This window comes from Rana temporaria, chromosome 2 (genome assembly GCF_905171775.1).
Source record: "Rana temporaria chromosome 2, aRanTem1.1, whole genome shotgun sequence".
NCBI classification, from domain to species: domain Eukaryota; kingdom Metazoa; phylum Chordata; class Amphibia; order Anura; family Ranidae; genus Rana; species Rana temporaria.
The window spans coordinates 466,707,621-466,728,052 of NC_053490.1; the positions used below are offsets into that span (position 1 = coordinate 466,707,621).

The 20,432-nt window shown below is 40.9% G+C and overlaps 1 protein-coding gene and 1 long non-coding RNA gene across 5 annotated transcripts in view; one reads left to right on the forward strand and one right to left on the reverse strand.

The window, feature by feature from the left end:
• LOC120927777 overlaps positions 1–19,391 on the forward strand; it is a 37,883-nt gene extending 18,492 nt beyond the window's left edge. The window contains exons 2-3 of the long non-coding RNA XR_005747127.1: positions 1,665–1,760; positions 18,678–19,391. This is a non-coding gene — a long non-coding RNA (uncharacterized LOC120927777). The remainder of the gene's footprint in view (positions 1–1,664; positions 1,761–18,677) is intronic.
• Positions 1–20,432, reverse strand: part of GLRA2 (glycine receptor alpha 2) — a 223,820-nt gene that overhangs the window by 52,299 nt on the left and 151,089 nt on the right. For all 4 annotated transcript variants that reach the window (XM_040338681.1, XM_040338679.1, XM_040338678.1 and 1 more), the window contains one exon: positions 5,328–5,477. In XM_040338681.1, coding sequence (XP_040194615.1) covers positions 5,328–5,477 — 150 coding nt within the window. The remainder of the gene's footprint in view (positions 1–5,327; positions 5,478–20,432) is intronic.

The window sequence follows — 20,432 nt, forward strand, 5'->3', positions numbered from 1 at the left end:
AGGATCTCAAGTCGTATGAGAAGACACTCCTGTAGTGTTGGAGAATCATCTCATGAGATTTGGGGTACTCATCATTCCCCAGGAATCTCACTGGAAGGATATCGATGTCATCCCTGCAGTATGGAAGACAGGGATAAAGTAAGTATTTTAACTTTTTTCTCCAAGAGGGAACTTGTAATAAATGTTAATTGTTATCCTGATCGCATTCTATAGTTTACCCCTACAGTGTTCCTATTTGGGGAAGAGAAACATGGGGCCAGATCCACAGTGAGAGTACGCCGGCGTATCTACTGATACGCCGGCGTACTTTCAAATTTCCTGCGTGGTATCTTTAGTTTGAATCCTCAAACCAAGATACGACGGCATCTGGGTTTGATCGGACAGGCGTACGGCTTCGTACGCCTTCGGATCGTAGATGCAATACTTCGGCGTCCGCTGGGTGGAGTTTGAGTCGTTTTCCGCGTCGGGTATGCAAATTAGCTTTTTCCGACGATCCACGAACGTACGCGCGGCCGTCGCATTCTCTTACGTCGTCTCTAGTCGGCTTTTTCCAGCGTATAGTTAAAGCTGGTATTTTGCGGCGTATAGATAGACTTGCCATGTTAAGTATGGCCGTCGTTCCCGCGTCAAAATTTGAAATTTGTATTTTTTTTGCGTAAGCCGTCCGTGAATAGGGATGGACGTAATTCACGTCTAAGTTAAAAAAATTACGTCGTTGCAATGTCATTTCGCGCAATGCACGGCGGGAAATTTTTAAACGGAGCATGCACAGTTCATTCGGCGCGGGGACGCGCTTCATTTAAATGAAACACGCCCCCTAATCGCCGATTTGAATTCCGCCGCCAGAAATACACTACGCCGCCGTAACATACGGCACAAAATCTTCCAGGATTCGATTTAAAGCCAGGTAAGATACGGCGGCGTAGCGTATCTCTGATACACTGCGCCGATCCATTTCTATGTGGATCTGGCCCATGGTGTTTACTTTTATCATTTGTAAAGTAGCATAATACCTACTACAAAGCCATAGGTATATGTTAACTGCACATTTAGCCAACTGCAGAAATATCCTCTGTCTCTTGAAGCAGCTTATGAAGGGGAAGACTGTTTAATCTGTTTCCTGCACGCCTTTTATCCATTTAATCACCGCTTACTGTACTTATGTTCGCTATCCTACTCCTTTGTAAACACAATTGTCTGCATGACCCTATGCCTGCAGGAGGGTACAAGCTTTCACACAATTAACTTAATATAAAATTATAAGACATTAAGTCAACAAGGCTCTCATGAGCATGTTATTTATTTGTTTAAATTAAAGCATGCATAATAAAATTTATCAAGCCATGGATGTGTTGTGGAAAATTACAGCCCTGTACAAAACGCTTTCTTTTCCAGCGAAACATACTTGGTATTCAGCACATACTCTCTTTTTTTCAATTCAATATTTATAAGACTGCTAAGTCTTATATCCTTAAAATTCACTTATTTTGGTTCTTTGCTATCTACATTCATACTGTGCAAATGCTAAAGGAATAAGAGCAATTGTGAAAGTGGCACATACATAGCTAAAGTAAAGCTGTGGGGCTACAAAGGGAATAAACTGCCTCCAGGATGGTGGGATCAGCACCTTCAAGTTCCTAAATGCATCCTCTGTTTATTTTCAGGGCGATACCCTGGGAACCCTTTTCAACCTCCTGACCCACTTTTGGCAGCAAAATATGATGACAACAGAAGTTTTGTAGCGATGGGCAATAAAGAAGGTAAACTGCTCCCAAGATAGTAATACAGGCATTTCCAGGTTTCTAAAAACATCTTTCCTACTTTGGATTCCCAAACCCTGGAGCACAGCCAGTGTACAGACTTCTGGAAGCATATTCTTTATAGCCCTGAAGACTGTTTATCTACTTTTACAGTCCCCATATGTACATTTTAAGTAAAAACATTCTTTAGTCTTCAACAGTTACTTTCCCTTTTGTTGTTTCAGGAGCCATGTACCTACAGAAATTACAGTTGGTGCTTCACTTTTAGGATCCTTCTATTGTTGTCCATAGTTAGTAGACTGGGTTGACAAGCTCATTGTTTTAATCTGGATTGCTTGACTTCTAAATCATTTCACACTTTTGTTTTTTGTGTATCAACTTTACCATTGACCAGGCAGTTATAGCCTCCAACAGAACCTGTTACTGAACACAAAAATCCTAAGGATAGAGAATATATGTATGCTGCTTCCTGGCCAAGAGTAGGGCTGTTGAATCTCAAATGGTTCCATTCAAACATGGCCAACTTCAGCAGCACCAAATGATGATTTAGGGTTAATAAAACTAAATGCATGCAACCCAACATCACTAACATTAGACTGCACTCATATTCACAGAGCATCGGTTTGATAGAAACAAGTTCTCTTTAACAATGTTTTACACAGTAGCTAGCAGATTGCTTAGAAATAAGGCTGATAGGGTTTCTGAAGTTCAAAGCAGCCAAGCAGCTTTGTATTTGGGTTTCAGACACGTGAATTATACAAAATGGCACAACCAAGTACTTACACTAAATAATACTCCATACTTGTGTAATACTTGTTGAGCATTGTGCAAAGCTTTTTCTTGTTTAAACAGTTTATTAAGCAAGAGATTAAATGTATCACTTATGCAATAAGTCATGCAACCATGTACAGCAGTACAGTATTGTATCCACATAGGGAGCAATATTATATAATAGCACTTGGTTTATAGTTGTCTGGAATATTACAAAACAAATCATAGAGTAGTTGACAACATTTTTGTAATATCTTAGGTACCAGTGGGTCTCATTCAGAGAAAATGTGCTCATCAGGCCACACAATTAAGCAGGCTTCCGAAGGTCCCAATGCAGCCAATGCAGAGGTTACAACAAACAAGTTAAGAGCTTTAGGCATATGCAATTATAGCCAAACTTCTGCCAAAACCTTTTTTTAGGAGGTTTTTGGATGGAGTGTGAAAGGTTTGGAGGCTTGATTTGTTTTTATTGCACGTTGTGTGCCACTGGGGAGACTTCCCCTCATGTGTCTCTGAAAATAAATATAATTCCAGCAACTGTGACTATTTTATAAAACTGTAATTCATCCGTGCAACATAGTTCAACATTTTCAAGAACCATATTCACAAACCAAACATACTTGTTTTTCTATACATCATCTAGCAATTTCATCCATTTTGTGCACTGCCATATACATTTTTAAGAAATAAATACTCAACGTCCATCTGCTTACTGGAACCAGAAACAACTCAGTTAAACTTTCATGAGTACTAGTTCATGGTTCAATAGTCCACACATCAATAAAAGTAACAATATCCTGGCAAAAAACACAGCCAGTCAAAGCTCTTGTAGGGCAGCTTGGCTATCAAACACTGAACATGTGGCGTTATCCAGCAGCCAAACTAAAATATATGTGGTAGTGGTGGTGGTGATGGGAGCTCTGTAGCTCTAGAGTCAACCATTAACCCATTATTTTTGGGGTCTTGGTTAGTGGACCACATGGGAAAGTGGCAGCCGCAGAGAGAGTGAGGCAGTATCTGATGATCAGATACTGCCTCCGCGCTTTGCTGATCTTCGGATAATGCCTCTGATAATCTGCGCATGCGCAGTGTTGAGGTTACGCCAGCTGACCGGCAGATCAGCTGGCGCAATGTACCTGCGTACCTGAGCCAATGAGGAGGGAGAGAGCCAAGAGAGCCTCTGTTCTTTTGCACATCACTAGATCGAGATTGGGTCAGGTATGTATTTGGGGGGCTGCTTGGAGATCTGTATGCAAAAGGTTTTCTTTCTCACTGCATAGAGTGCAGTGAGGTAATTGAGGTAAAAAAAATAAAAATAACTCCTGCCTTTACATCAACTTTAATGGTTTTGACTTTGTGAGCAACATGGAAATTTTCTGCTTTTGAATTTTACCACACGAGGCACATAAATGTCATTATATAGAGTTTACTTAGTATAAACTATAGGTGACATATTATATTCTTAGCCTATTTGATCTGAAATCAGCTACTTTTTGCATTATGTACCAATGTCTAAAACAGAGATCTAACTGTTAGGCCTTGTACACACGATATGTTATCCAGACGACAACGGTCTGAAGGAAATTCTTTTCAGGGGGGGGTGCTTCGGCAGCGGCGATATACAGTCACATTTTACCCTTTCTTCGACCGCTAGCGGGGGGGTTAAATGCCCCCCCCCACACGTTAAAATGCAAAAACACCCCACTGTGCATCTTTCAATATCTCTTTGTCACTACTGTGTTCCCCCTCTCCACAAATGCACCTCTGGACCCCTTTACATTACACAGCACCCTGCATCACTGGACCCCTTTACATTACACAGCACCGTGCATCACTGGACCCCTTTACATTACACAGCACCCTGCACCTCTGGACCCCTTTACATTACACAGCACCCTGCACATGATGCCATACCGAATGCAGTCTGAAGATTATTAACTGTGATGACTGTCTGTGATTTTTTTAATATGCAGCATGGCGGCGGGGGGGGGGGGGTAAATGTCCTGCACTGGTCATGGTAACTCATGTATTAATGTCCTGCATGCAGGACATTAATACATGAGTTACCATGACCAGTGCAGGACATTAACCCCCCCCCCCGCCGCCATGCCGGACATTAACCCCGCCGCCATGCTGCCTATTAAAAAAAATCACAGTCATCATCACATTTAATAATTTCAAACCGCACCATTCCGTATGGCATGCCGCATGCCATCAGCTTAATTTTGTTTAGTGCTTACTTGCAGTGACACTGACACGACTGATGCTTCCGTGCTGTGTGATTGTAATGAAGATGTTGTTGCTGGTTGGTTCCTCCTCTGCAGCGCTGGCTCCTTTAGCAGGCAGCTCTCTATGCTCCTTCCATCATTCCCAGCCATTAATGATAATACCCTCCCGCCGTGAGTGACGCCACACCGCCAGGACGGGTTTCGGGCGGGGCTGTAAAGCACGATGATCATATTGGCTGGAGCCGGCAAACATAAGCGGGCCACAGGAGTGAAGTAAATGGCCCACCGATGTGCGGGAGGTGACGTGTCATTGTCAACACTATTTTACGATTCCAGGGGAGGCAAACGCCCTCCCTTGCCCTATGAAGCCGACGCCCATGACTGCAGAATGGTTTCTTGAAAAGGGACAAGTCCTCTTGATCCCTTACCTGCAGCATGCATATTATGTTATATCAGCATGAACAGAAAATGGAAAATAAAAGATAACAGTGTATACCATAGAAATAACTGTCATATTGAAATTAAACCTTTAAAAATAAAGTAGCGATGTACATAATAATTATCCAACCTTGCTTTGTCTTTTCTGTCTCCTGCGGAGCCTCAGGAATTCCTTGTGTTGTCTCGACACAAAATTTACAGCTGCGTATTCCAGCAAAGCAGCAAAGACAAACAAAAGGCAAACAGCCATCCAGATGTCAATGGCTTTCACATAGGATACCTGCAAAAGAAAATAACAAAGATGTCAAGGGATCCATGTACCATTCAATTATTGGTTACAACTTCTATGAGATCTATAGATAATAATGCTACATTCATATACTGGACCCTGGGGAACCTGACTCTCTACTATATATATATATATATACCGTGGGTCTCAGATGGCCTCATATTAGATCAGTGATGGCGAACGCGTGGCACGCGTGCCGCTCCCGGCACGGCAAGCTGTTTTGGTGGGCACGCGGTGACAATGCAGAAATGTCAAAGAAAAAAAAATTAAATCGTCAACCGCAACTAGAAACTACATTTCCCACACTACCCTGTGCTAGCGGTGACGTGTCCGAGTGGGCGTAACTTAGAATGAGCGCCCGGAGGTCACGTGTTAGCTTGCTACCCAATGAAAGCTCTCAGATCATCCACTGCCTGACGTGCTGCTGGGCGTGACTGGGAGCATGAGGAGAAGACGCACGGCGGGAAAGAGCTGCAAGACTCGTGAAGCCATCTTCTTCATTGCGCAGTTTGATTCAGCTGCAGACAAAGGTAAGAATACTTATTACTCGAATACTATTTAGACATGGGATACCTGGGTCGTTTTATGACGTCTATTATGGGTTGCCCTGCTAACATCACCCAATCTAAAATGTAAAATTTTGCTGAACAATTACTTTAGCTAATCTCGCTGGTGGGTGTTCTGACAGTTGCTGACTGACTTGGGAAACTTTGTTCTGCAAACATATTACCCCCCTCATTGCTGTTATTGGGTCTAGTTGTCCTTTGCAAACATATTACCCCCCTCATTGCAAGTGACACCTATGCCCAATAACAGCAATGAGGGAGGTAATATGTTTGCAAATGACACCTAGGCCCAAAAACAGCAATGAGGGAGGTAATATGTTTGCTGTTATTGGGCATAGGTGTCATTTGCAAACATATTACCTCCCTCATTGCTGTTATTGGGCATAGGTGTCATTTGCAATGAGGGGGGTAATATGTTTGCAAATGACACCCAGGCCCAATAACAGCAATGAGGGGGGTAATATGTTTGCAAAGGACACCTAGGCCCAATAAAAGCAATGAGGGGGGTAATATGTTTGCAAATGACACCCAGGCCCAATAACAGCAATGAGGGGGGTAATATGTTTGCAAAGGACACCTAGGCCCAATAAAAGCAATGAGGGGGGTAATATGTTTGCAAATGACACCCAGGCCCAATAACAGCAATGAGGGGGGTAATATGTTTGCTGTTATTGGGCCTAGGTGTCATTTGCAAACATATTACCCCCCTCATTGCTGTTATTGGGTCTAGGTGTCCTTTGCAAACATATTACCCCCCTCATTGCAAATGAGGGGGGTAATATGTTTGCAAATGACACCTAGGCCCAATAACAGCAATGAGGGGGGTAATATGTTTGCAAATGACACCTAGGCCCAAAAACAGCAATGAGGGAGGTAATATGTTTGCTGTTATTGGGCATAGGTGTCATTTGCAAACATATAACCCCCATCATTGCTGTTATTGGGCCTGTGTCCTGGCCTATGGACAACAATGACACACTTTTTTTTTTTTTCATTTTAGCCCTTTGGATTCTTCTTTGCAATTCTTGTAGAATCTACAGCAGCTTCCAGACCCAGCAGAGCGGTGTCAGCAGCGGCACAGCGCGACTTCTTGTTTCACAGGACATTGGACGATTTGAGCTTATATCTGTCTACATTAAAAAAAGTAAGTTGCTAAGGGTCACATCTGGCCCCCGGGCTACGGTAGTTTCCTGTGTCCCTATGGACAACAATGAAAACATATTTTTTTTTTCATTACAGCCCTCTCTCCGGGATTCTACTTTGCAAATCTTGTAGAATGTACAGCAGCTTTCAGACCCAGCAGAGCGGTGTCAGCAGCGGCACAGCACGCCTTGTTGTTTCACAGGACATTGGACGATTTGAGCTTATATCTGTCTACATTACAGAAACGTAAGTTGCTAAGGGTCACATCTGGCCCCTGGGCTATGGTAGTTTCCTGTGTCCCTATGGACAACAATGAAAACATATTTTTTTTTTCATTACAGCCCTCTCTTTGGGATTCTTCTTTGCAATTCAGAATCTACAGCAGCTTCCAGACCCAGCATAGCGGTGTCAGCAGCGGCACAGCGCGACTTCTTGTTTCACAGGATATTGGACGATGTATATCTGTCTACAAAACCGTGAGTTGTTCTACCTTTTTTGTGAAATGTTGCAATAATATTTTTGGTATAGGTAGGTAGGGATAGATTTGTATTGGGTGCTTCATCCATCCTTATTTTATACATTTTGTGTTTTTTGTAGACATGAACAACCAAAAATGAGTACATCAAAAAAAGCAAAATTAAAAACAGATAGTGGAAGATCATTCCAAGAGACCTGGACACAGTCATTTGGAGTGATTGAACGCAATGGGAAAGCGTTATGTGTTCTGTGTAGTGAAAGTGTGGTATCTCGCACATCTAGTGTCAAACGTCATTTTGATACCAACCACAAAAGTGTTGCCGAACTTGGTGTAGCTGAAAGAAAAGAGTTTCTTGATGGGAAATTGAAGAGATATCACTGCCAGTATCGTAGTTTTTGCAACTATCTTTCTAAAACAAATTATCTGGCAAATGCCAGCTTTGAAATTTCACTGTGCATAGCAAAACATGGAAAGCCCCTCTCTGATGGCGATTTTATCAAAACGGCCATGTTGGCTGTGAGTAATTCCCTTTTTCATGAATTTCCAAACAAGGACAAAATTAAGCAACGAATCTCTGAAATGCCACTTAGCAGAAATACTGTTAAAGATAGAGTCCTGCGTATGGCAAGTGATGTTAGTCAGCAGCTCACCACTGACTTACAAAAGGCAGCCTGTTACTCCATGTGCTTGGATGAAAGCACAGACATAAATAATCATGCAAGGCTAGCAGTAATTTTGCGTTATGCTGTTGGTGACACCATGAGAGAGGAGCTCATGAAACTGTTGTCTTTGCCTGGAAGAACACAAGGGATAGATATCTACAATGCTGTGATGGAGGCTTTTGTCTCACAAGACATAAGGCCAGAAAAAGTGGTTTCAGTTACTAGTGACGGGGCACCTTCCATGGTGGGGGTAACATCTGGTTTCATACAGTTTTTTGTCAAAGAAGCAAAGCACCCAGTCATTCAATTTCATTGTATTATACATCAAGAAGCTCTTTGTGCCAAGGAAAGCAGCAAAATATTAGACGATATCCTCAAGGATGTCACAAAAATGGTGAATTACATCATGGCTCGTGCTCTTAATTTTCGACAGTTTCAAGCACTTCTTGATGAGGTACAGGCACAGTATAATACTTTACTTATGTACAATAATGTACGATGGCTAAGCAGAGGACGGGTCTTGGAGAGATTTGTAGCCTGTTTGGATGAAATTAGGCTGTTTATGAATGACAAGGGGCAGGAATATCCACAGCTCACTGATATGACCTGGCTCACCAATCTCATGTTTTTTACTGATTTTACAATACACTTCAATGTCCTGAACAAAAAACTGCAAGGTTTAGGGAAAACAGCAGAAAGAATGTTTTGTGATATCAGAACATTTGAGAGAAAACTGCAGGTTTTTGAAAGAGACCTTGAAAGTGGGCAGCTGAAATATTTTCCCAATCTAAAAATGCATTTGGAAAATTCTACAACATTTACAGACAATCCAAACCATCATGAAATCTACAAAGAATTTTCTAGCATTATAGCAGTTGCAAAGGAGAATTTTGGCAACAGATTTGTACAGTTCCGTAAGATGGAAACAACCCTGAGTTTTCTTACTTCTCCAGATAAAGCCAAATTTGAAGAACTTGATCTTTCCTGCTTACACTGGTTAGATTTAGAAAATTTGGAAATGGAGCTACTGGAATTTCAAGAAAGCTCTATCTGGAAAAATAAATTCTCTGACCTGCGTGCCACTCTTGAAAAGATGGAGTGTGAAGGGATGACCAAAGACAGCACAGTTGCTAGTTCAGAAAATGAAATACTTAAAGTGTGGAATTCTCTGCCAAATAATTTTAAGGCAATGAAAACACTTGGGATTGCTTTCCTTACTTTGTTTGGGTCATCCTATGCTTGTGAGCAGCTGTTTTCAGCATTGAATTATATCAAATGTGATGCCAGAAATAGACTAACAGATGATTTGAGTGCTGTATGTGTTGCTCTCAAACTAACGGAGTATGAGCCAAGGTTTGACAAGTTATCAGCATGCATACAACAGCAAAAATCACATTAATTGTGCAAAAGCATCCCAAATCTTTATCAACGCCCAGCCAAGGCATCTTTAAAAATGCCCAGCAATGGCATCTTTAATAATGCCCAGGCAAGGCATCTTTACCAATGCCCAGCCAAGGCATCTTTAAAAATGCCCAGCCAAGGTATCTTTAAAAATGCCCAGCAATGGCATCTTTACCAATGCCCAGCCAAGGCATCTTTACCAATGCCCAGCCAAGGCATCTTTACCAATGCCCAGCCAAGGCATCTTTAAAAATGCCCAGCCAAGGTATCTTTAAAAATGCCCACTGCTCTGCTGGGTCTGGAAGCTGCTGTAGATTCTAATCTACAAGAATTGCAAAGAAGAATCCAAAGGGCTAAAATGAAAAAAACAAAAATGTGTCATTGCATCTTTACCAATGCCCAGCCAAGGCATCTTTACCAATGCCCAGACAAGGCATCTTTACCAATGCCCAGCCAAGGCATCTTTAAAAATGCCCAGCAATGGCATCTTTAATAATGCCCAGGCAAGGCATCTTTACCAATGCCCAGCCAAGGCATCTTTAAAAATGCCCAGCAATGGCATCTTTAATAATGCCCAGGCAAGGCATCTTTACCAATGCCCAGCCAAGGCATCTTTAAAAATGCCCAGCAATGGCATCTTTAATAATGCCCAGGCAAGGCATCTTTACCAATGCCCAGCCAAGGCATCTTTAAAAATGACCAGCAATGGCATCTTTAATAATGCCCAGGCAAGGCATCTTTACCAATGCCCAGCCAAGGCATCTTTAAAAATGCCCAGCCAAGGTATCTTTAAAAATGCCCACTGCTCTGCTGGGTCTGGAAGCTGCTGTAGATTCTAATCTACAAGAATTGCAAAGAAGAATCCAAAGGGCTAAAATGAAAAAAACAAAAATGTGTCATTGCATCTTTACCAATGCCCAGCCAAGGCATCTTTACCAATGCCCAGACAAGGCATCTTTACCAATGCCCAGCCAAGGCATCTTTAAAAATGCCCAGCAATGGCATCTTTAATAATGCCCAGGCAAGGCATCTTTACCAATGCCCAGCCAAGGCATCTTTAAAAATGCCCAGCAATGGCATCTTTAATAATGCCCAGGCAAGGCATCTTTACCAATGCCCAGCCAAGGCATCTTTAAAAATGCCCAGCAATGGCATCTTTAATAATGCCCAGGCAAGGCATCTTTACCAATGCCCAGCCAAGGCATCTTTAAAAATGCCCAGCAATGGCATCTTTAATAATGCCCACTGCTCTGCTGGGTCTGGAAGCTGCTGTAGATTCTAATCTACAAGAATTGCAAAGAAGAATCCAAAGGGCTAAAATGAAAAAAAACAAAAATGTGTCATTGCATCTTTACCAATGCCCAGCCAAGGCATCTTTACCAATGCCCAGACAAGGCATCTTTACCAATGCCCAGCCAAGGCATCTTTAAAAATGCCCAGCAATGGCATCTTTAATAATGCCCAGGCAAGGCATCTTTACCAATGCCCAGCCAAGGCATCTTTAAAAATGCCCAGCAATGGCATCTTTAATAATGCCCAGCCAAGGCATCTTTACCAATGCCCAGACAAGGCATCTTTACCAATGCCCAGCCAAGGCATCTTTAAAAATGCCCAGCAATGGCATCTTTAATAATGCCCAGGCAAGGCATCTTTACCAATGCCCAGCCAAGGCATCTTTAAAAATGCCCAGCAATGGCATCTTTAATAATGCCCAGGCAAGGCATCTTTACCAATGCCCAGCCAAGGCATCTTTAAAAATGCCCAGCAATGGCATCTTTAATAATGCCCAGGCAAGGCATCTTTACCAATGCCCAGCCAAGGCATCTTTAAAAATGCCCAGCAATGGCATCTTTAATAATGCCCACTGCTCTGCTGGGTCTGGAAGCTGCTGTAGATTCTAATCTACAAGAATTGCAAAGAAGAATCCAAAGGGCTAAAATGAAAAAAACAAAAATGTGTCATTGCATCTTTACCAATGCCCAGCCAAGGCATCTTTACCAATGCCCAGACAAGGCATCTTTACCAATGCCCAGCCAAGGCATCTTTAAAAATGCCCAGCAATGGCATCTTTAATAATGCCCAGGCAAGGCATCTTTACCAATGCCCAGCCAAGGCATCTTTAAAAATGCCCAGCAATGGCATCTTTAATAATGCCCAGGCAAGGCATCTTTACCAATGCCCAGCCAAGGCATCTTTAAAAATGCCCAGCAATGGCATCTTTAATAATGCCCAGGCAAGGCATCTTTACCAATGCCCAGCCAAGGCATCTTTAAAAATGCCCAGCAATGGCATCTTTAATAATGCCCAGGCAAGGCATCTTTACCAATGCCCAGCCAAGGCATCTTTAAAAATGCCCAGCAATGGCATCTTTAATAATGCCCAGGCAAGGCATCTTTACCAATGCCCAGCCAAGGCATCTTTAAAAATGCCCAGCAATGGCATCTTTAATAATGCCCAGGCAAGGCATCTTTACCAATGCCCAGCCAAGGCATCTTTAAAAATGCCCAGCAATGGCATCTTTAATAATGCCCAGGCAAGGCATCTTTACCAATGCCCAGCCAAGGCATCTTTAAAAATGCCCAGTCATGGCATCTTTAATAATGCCCAGCCATGGCATCTTTACCAATGCCCAGCTAAGGCATCTTTACCAATGCCCAGCCAAGGCATCTTTAATAATGCCCAGCAATAGATCATTAGACTCATCCTCTGCTTATGTTCAATAATGTCTTTTAGCTATGCAAAGTATACTGTGCCTGTACCCATCACAGCATTGTAGATCTCTATCCCTTGTGTAAGCAAATGCATCTTTACCAATGCCCAGCCAAGGCATCTAATGCCCAACCAAGGCATCTTTACCAATCTTTACCAATGCCCAGACAAGGCATCTTTAAAAATGCCCAGCAATGGCATCTTTAAAGATGCCTTACCAAGGCATCTTTAATAATGCCCAGCAAAGCCATCTTTGGAAATGCCCAGCAAAGCCATCTTTGGAAATGCCCAGCAAAGCCATCTTTGGAAATGCCCAGCAAAGCCATCTTTGGAAATGCCCAGCAAAGCCATCTTTGGAAATGCCCAGCAAAGCCATCTTTGGAAATGCCCAGCAAAGCCATCTTTGGAAATGCCCAGCAAAGTCATCTTTGAAAATGCCCAGCAAAGTCATCTTTGAAAATGGCCAGCAAAGTCATCTTTGAAAATGCCCAGCAAAGCCATCTTTGGAAATGCCCAGCAAAGCCATCTTTGAAAATGCCTAGCAAAGGCATCCTTACCAGCGATCAGCAAAGGCATCTTTACCAGCGATCTGCAAATGTATCCTTATCCAAAAATACATGCACAAGTACAGTTGTTGAGAATCTTTTTCAATAAAAAAAAAATGTTTAATAGAAAGCTCTGTTATTGTGTTTTTCTTTTAAAACAAAAGCTGTTAATTAGTTTGGACAAGTGTACGAGTTGATTTTTCTAAACGAAAACCTTGGTATTCATGTTTAATTGCAGTGTTGGCACTTCAAAAAAAAATTAGGTTTTGTGTTGCAGTTTGGGCACTCGGGCTCAAAAAGGTTCGCCATCACTGTATTAGATTATAACTGATTTTGTAATAAACTTATATAAAACCAGAAATATAACCAATAACTGCAAATAATGTATGCCAAGATATACTGAGGATATAAAATGTATGACACCTTTTTATGTTTCACTCAATGATTAAAAAAAAAATTGTTATTATATTTATTGGTGGTTTTCCAGGTTGTACTGCTAAAAAAGCACAACCTGAGTCTTTTGTAAAATCGACATTCTTTCAGTTTTTTTTAAACACACAACCCCTATATATAAACCCCTATACGTTTCCATTCATACATACAGTATAATCTATTTGCAGGCATCTCCTCCTGCCACACAATGATTGTGTGTACTCTTTCCCTCGCCCAATTCAGTCTGCTCAAACCATATAAAAACAGTTGACTAAAGTCTCGTACATACAATAGATTAACCAGAGGACAACAGTCTGAAGGACCGTTGTCCTAGGTTAACCGATGAAGCTGACTGATGGTCCGTCACGCCTACACACCATAGGTTAAATAACCTATCGTGTCAGAACGCGGTGCCGTAAAACACAACGACGTGCTGAAAAAAACGAAGTTCAATGCTTCCAAGCATGCGTCGACTTGATTCTGAGCATGCATAGATTTTTAACCGATGGTTGTGCCTACTAACGATCGGTTTTGACCTATCAGTTACCAATCCATAGGTTAATTTTATAGCAAGTTGTCTTTATTTTAATCTATGGTTAAATAACCTATGGGGCCACACACCATCGTTTTTGACCGATGAAAACGGTCCCTCAGACCGTTGTCCTCTGGTCAACCTATCGTGTGTACGAGGCCTAAGTGGCCTATTTTTCATTTTAGCAGACATTCAGCAGATATATCATCTGTCTGATGTTCAAAAAGCCTGTAGAGAGAAAAACCAAGAGTCCATACCTTATAAGTAACACAATCGTTTTGCAAGACAAGCAAAATGTTTAATACATTTTGCCTTGATATACAAGTGATGTCATGATATAAGAATAGCGTCATGTCGCAAGTATAAAAGTATAAAAGAGAAGAGAGGAGCTTCTAGCAATTTATTGCTACACTCAGAGGTGCCTCTCTTCTCTTTTATACCCTGTAAAAAAATGCTTGATATACAAGTGCTTTGGATTACAAGCATGTTTCTGGAACGACTTATGCTCGCAAACCAAGGTTTTACTGAATGGTATATCTGGCATTGAAAATTAGATAATTACATTAAACACTATGTTCATGTAAACATTGTAAAAACAGCTAAATGTCAATTATGGGCTTTACACATGGGCCGAATATCAGGCTGCATCGGCTGGTTCAATAGAAACCGTCCGATATTCAGCCCGTGCGTATGGTAGCTGGTCCATCAGAAGCAAACATTCGACCAGCTTCTATCAAAGGGGCAATAATAAAAAAGGGTCTGCCCATCAGCATCCAATTAGCGCTCTCAGCATAAGCATGCGCACAGGGTGTGTCAGGTGTGCCCAGGCACACCCTAATCACCCTGTGCAGCACAGATTTCTCCTACTGCCTAGGTTCCCCTCCTCCTTCCCCTCGCAGCGCTGCCAGCTTCCCTACTCTCATCTCCCTCTGGCTGTTGCTGCAGGGATGTTTTAGGATGAGTAGGAAGGGAACGGTAAATATGTAACTTACCGGCCCCTTCCCTTTCATCATGAGTGATCGGCAGAGTGTGTTTGAGCTTTGGGGTGCACACCCTAATGCAATGGGCTGCGCACACCTATGGCTCTCAGCCAATGGCCTGTTCTGGCGGGGTGGCCCTCCTCTTGTCAGAACACAGTAGCTCAGCGGGGGAGATCGTTGTACTGACATTGGATTGCTTGTACAGCGCCTCCTCACAAGCTATTCAGTTTTTGTTTGTTTGTTTAGCCCGCTCGGTTGAATGAAAAAAAAAATGAATAGTGTGTACAAGGGTTTAATTAGGTCAACCTGCTGTGAATTTTTAAAGCTAACACAACACACCTACAATTGTAATTGAGATTTACATTTAGACCCCTTTCACACTGAAAAGGGGTCTAAAGAGGTTTAAAGGCGCTAGCAAAGCGCTTTTTAAGGTCACGTGTCAACGTGACTTTAAAAAAAAAACTGAAAAAGAGATTTTTTTTGCCGCTTTTGAAACGCTTTTAAGTCGCTTTGGACGCACTGCCCATTTATTTCAATGGGCAGGGGCGTATTTGAGGCGCTTTTTAAAGTGCTCCAAACATGCGCCAAATATGCTGCTTGCAGGACTTTTTTCATCTACCCCCGCAAGTGTGAAAGCATCTATTGAAATAAATAGGAGGCAGTTTTCAGGCGCTTTTCAGGCGCTATATTTAGCACAAAAGTGCCTGAAAACTGCCTCAGCATGCAAGGGGTCTTACCTGGCTCAGAAGTATACTTAAAGTGATACTATAGGTTTGTGGTTTAAAAAAAAAAAAAAATAACAAACGTTTTGCACAGAGTGGCCCTGAACGTCCTCTTCTGGGGTCCCACGGAGGAAGCTCTTTCCCGAGGGGGTTAGCTTGCAAGCGCACTCCCGTGTCCTACAGTCGAGTGTAGGAACCGGCCCCGCCCCCGACACGCCACATCATTGGATTTGATTGACAGCAGCGCGAGCCAATGGCTGCGCTTCTATCAATTTATTCAATGAAGAGCCAAGAAGCCGGGCAACGATCGATCGTGTTCCAGATGTGGGACATTCCTGGGCTCAGGTAAGTAAACGTGGGGGGGGGACAGGGGGACCGCTAATCGTCGGATGTTTTTTTTACCTTAATGCATGGAATGCATTAAGGTGAAAAAACATGTACCTTCAAGCATCTTTGATTAAATCACTGTACTGTATATACTTTACAGTGAAACTATATACAATACTGTACATTCTTATGCTTCCAACTGTTTTTTTGTAAATGAACATCTACTGGCTTCACAGAAGCAGACAAGCTGAGACTGTAGGATTGAATACATTATTTATAAACAATATTTTATATAACGCAGTTCTAATGTTCAACTTTTTTTTCTAAATACTGTTAATAATGTAACCACTTCAGAACTGCACGCTGTAGATTAACATTTCCCATGCAAGGAGAACATTAATCTACGTTTCATTTTATAACAAGACTTGAGACCATAGTTACAGCCTCTGGTTTCAAACAAATGATTGGGAAGCAAGCAGTATGGTTCCAACCATGTATTCACATAATAATCATGTAATCTCATAACAATCTTTGTGATCATATGAGGTTTGTTCACAAACAAAGCTGCCAGGTGCAGCTGTCACTTTGTCTCTATCTCTTTCTCTTTGTGTAGTTACTGTGCATTACAGTGTGTAAATATAGCAAAATAATATAAAATAAAATGTAAAATAATTAATTGCATATAGTCATTTAATTAATAACAGTTTCACTTTTGTTTCATTTTTATTAAAAACCTGTAAGCGTAATATAACCGAAAATGCCACACCATACCACAGGGTGAGTTTCCTAATGGTGATAACGGTGGACCATGCCTGCATAAAATCTGCTGAAACAACCACTACTGGTATTTTCACCCTATAACAGAAAGTGCCTGAATAAGGATATTCGTGGCAAGATCACTAGGTATTATTTTGATGAAAAATGCAAAACATCAAACATGACCTTTGGAGTAATATTAATATGTGTATATATCTGAGCTTTTAGTGATTAGGCTTACAAATTTTGCATAGTTCTATTTCTAAAATAGTCCTTTTATTTCCTTTATGATGCCTTAAATTGGAAGAATCAGAGTCATTTGGACTATGTCTTGACCTGCCCCCACCATAGGATGAGCTTTGGGTGGATAAAGGATGAGTTTAATGTGGCAGCATTTTCATTGCTATTGCAACCAATTACAAATAATGTACTTTCTGGCCACTGAACTGTGGTCGGGTATCTTAGATGGGCCAATAATGGGGGTTTTCTTATATGCCAGCCTCCTCTCTGTGAAAACCCAGGGTTCTTAGCACCCTTTTGGCAGTGTGTGGAGACTTGGATTAGATAGGGAGAGCTGAGTTTTTATGGGGACAGACAGTTGTTGTGTTATATGGTGTTTTATAAAGTGTTATATACAGTGCAGTATTGTGCTACATTACAGGGAAGTGTAGTGTGGTGAGCTACATTGCGTGTGCCTGCCTGCGTGTTCATAATTCATACACCCAACAGACCTTTCTAGGATTACCATTTTGTGTGTGTGTGTCAGCAGAAAATTCAGTTGCTGTTTAGCTGTTGGCCCCACCTTGCAGTTTTTTGTTTGTTTTTTTATAAATATAGGGTTGGGGTTTAGTGTTTTAGGTTTAGGGTTTGGGTTAATATTTCATGGTTGGTATTTGGAGTTTTAGGTTTTATTTCTTTGAGGTATGCATGATTTATTTTAATATAATTTGGCTAGGGCCTTCTTTTATTTTGGGGACAGTAGTGTGAGGAACCTCTCCTCACTGAATGGTATTTATTTTATCTTTTGTTGCACTCATAAATGTTCCCCCTAACAGTGCCTAGTTCCCCATGTGCTTTATTTGACAATCCCTTTTTATTAGCCTTGAAATGGATGGGCAGAATTAATTTTCAAGCTTTGCCTCCCATAGACTTTAATGCTTTAAATTTGCAATTTTTGGACTTTATGATGGGTTCAATGAACACCCCATGAATCGAAACCAGACATGCGCTCATCCCTAGCCATGGTAAATCTTGGCTCCTCTAAGCCCCTGTAGTAGGGTATGGATTTGTATTGGGTTAGCCCAACTGGTAAGAGCATGCTGAGAAGCAATCAAAACAAATTACCAACTTAATAGGCACAAGCATAGCCTGTAAACTGCCAAACATTGGACAGTTGGAATTCAACCAAAGTCTAGCTAGAAACTGAGATTGTGCAGACAAATAGCAACTAGAACAAAGGCAGCATTTATGGATAGAGTAGTAATCAGGATTCACATGAAAAACTTTGAAGTTCACAGGGACCAGCATGATAAATCCCTGACACAGGGCCAGAAGCAGAACTAACACTTTCCATCTCATGATATTAAGGCCAGGCTTGCCTAAACTGTAGCTTACTTTTATATTATATAACAGCGCATCTGTTAGATCACAAAACACAAAAAAATCTTACAATGATTCCATTCCTTCCCACACTTTGTCCAAAACCAAAAAAGATATTGGCTGGAGTTTTGTTTCTGTTCATTCTTTATATGACTAATCCCAATTGATTTACTGTGAACCAAGAGAAGTCTTGATCTTTTAAATAAATTCTCTCTGTAGAAAAATCCATTACTCACCAAAATCATATCTTAGCACAGAACAAAACTCAACACCGTTCAATATGAACAGAATGGACCCAGAACTCTAAACATTCCCACTTTACATTTTCTCTACTTCCAGAAAAAAAAAGGAACACACAATTCTCATACAAAAGCTCTCCGGGTGCAAATCTTGAAGCCTTTTGAATGATGCTAGAAGTGCAAAAATTGTCAAAGTAAAGAAAAACGTCACACAGTTCCAGGAACAGCGGGGACTGTATAGCCGTAAACTGAATGAAAAGTTAGTGATTGTGGAAGTCATGCTGATAAAACTTCAATGCTGAATGGCAATCAAGTAGAAGTTTGCTTATATTAAACAGAATTTAGAGTTATAAGTTGCTGACATGAAATATTTATGCATTTGCTTTTATCGTCACAGTACCACATCCCCAATTTCTGCAAACATATCTGTCAAAACAATGGACTTTTAAGGTATTAGGGGTCACAAATAAACCAACTGAATAACCCCTTTTCGACTTAATTTCACACACCTGTACATTACATATGGACCAGAGCAAATTTTACATTTCTGTTATTGGCCTATTGATTCGTCAAGAAGAACTTTGTTATTACATAAAGTAAAACTATAAGCAAAACTTTTTTTTCTTATTTTGGATAGAGGGAGGGGGGATTATAATGTCTGGTAATTTGTTTTGCTATCAGTGTCTCATTCCGGTCCTATACTCAAAACAAGGGGTGAGAGGAAATCCCTAAAAATCAAGGGAATCCATTGGGATCCCCCAGGTCACCGGAATTAGTGTCCCCATTGGAAAATTTCCACTCCATTACTGTTCTGGGGACAATTCACTTTTGATAATAATGATAAACAGGACAAATTTAGAGGGTGAATCTCAGGTATTCTAATCCATCTCTACTCTATCTAAAGCTAAAAAAAATGCTTTATTTTTTAATTTACAAATAGCTTTGATTTGCCATGTATCAACATGTAATTTTAATGTCATTATAAATAGGATTTTATCTACAACAACAGGACTTGTTTTAATTTTAACATGGGTAAAGTAGAAAAACACACAGGGGCAACCTGTCAGGCGACTCAGCTGCTCTATTTAATGGAACCGTTCTAATAGAAGCAACGCAAGTCGCTCCGACTTAGAAGAAGGTTCCTGTACGACTTTGGGGGCGACTTGCATTGACTTCAATACAGAAGTAATTTTGCAATTTGCCTCTCAAGTCATCTTGAGATCGCCTTGCCGAGTCGCCCCCAAAGTCATGCCGCCTGTGTGTGAACCGGCTCTAATTATTTTTGTTTGCTATGTCTCAATTTGCTTTCTGTAAATAAATTTGAGACAATATTGGCAAAAGAAAGGTTTGATATCTCAAAAAAACAATACTGTATGTATAACTTTGTCATCTAATTTGATGACAAATTTATTGTTAAATCACTGGACCTATAGCAGAAATTTTAATTGGTGCTTAAACTGAAGTGGTTAAATAATATAAATGTAACTAAAATGTTGCATTAGTCTATTGTCAAACCATAAAGTCAAAATCATTACGGATAATATGAAATGTCTCAGTGTCAATATGTAATTGTGCTGTTATTTCATTTATCGATTGTACATATTTTATTACTTGCAATCTACCCAGGGACAGATGAATGATGCCGGCTGATTAACCTAGGTATTACATTTCTTGTGGGACAAACCCTGCTCCAATCCATAATTTTCCATAATACACAATCTTTTATCTTTTCCTTATTTCTTCAGTCTTTATCTTTTATTCTTTCTTTCTTCACAAACAATGAGAAATGAGCATATGGTCAGAGCTTTATTTACACATTGTGCTACCCTAGGTATATATGAATGATAAAGCCTTT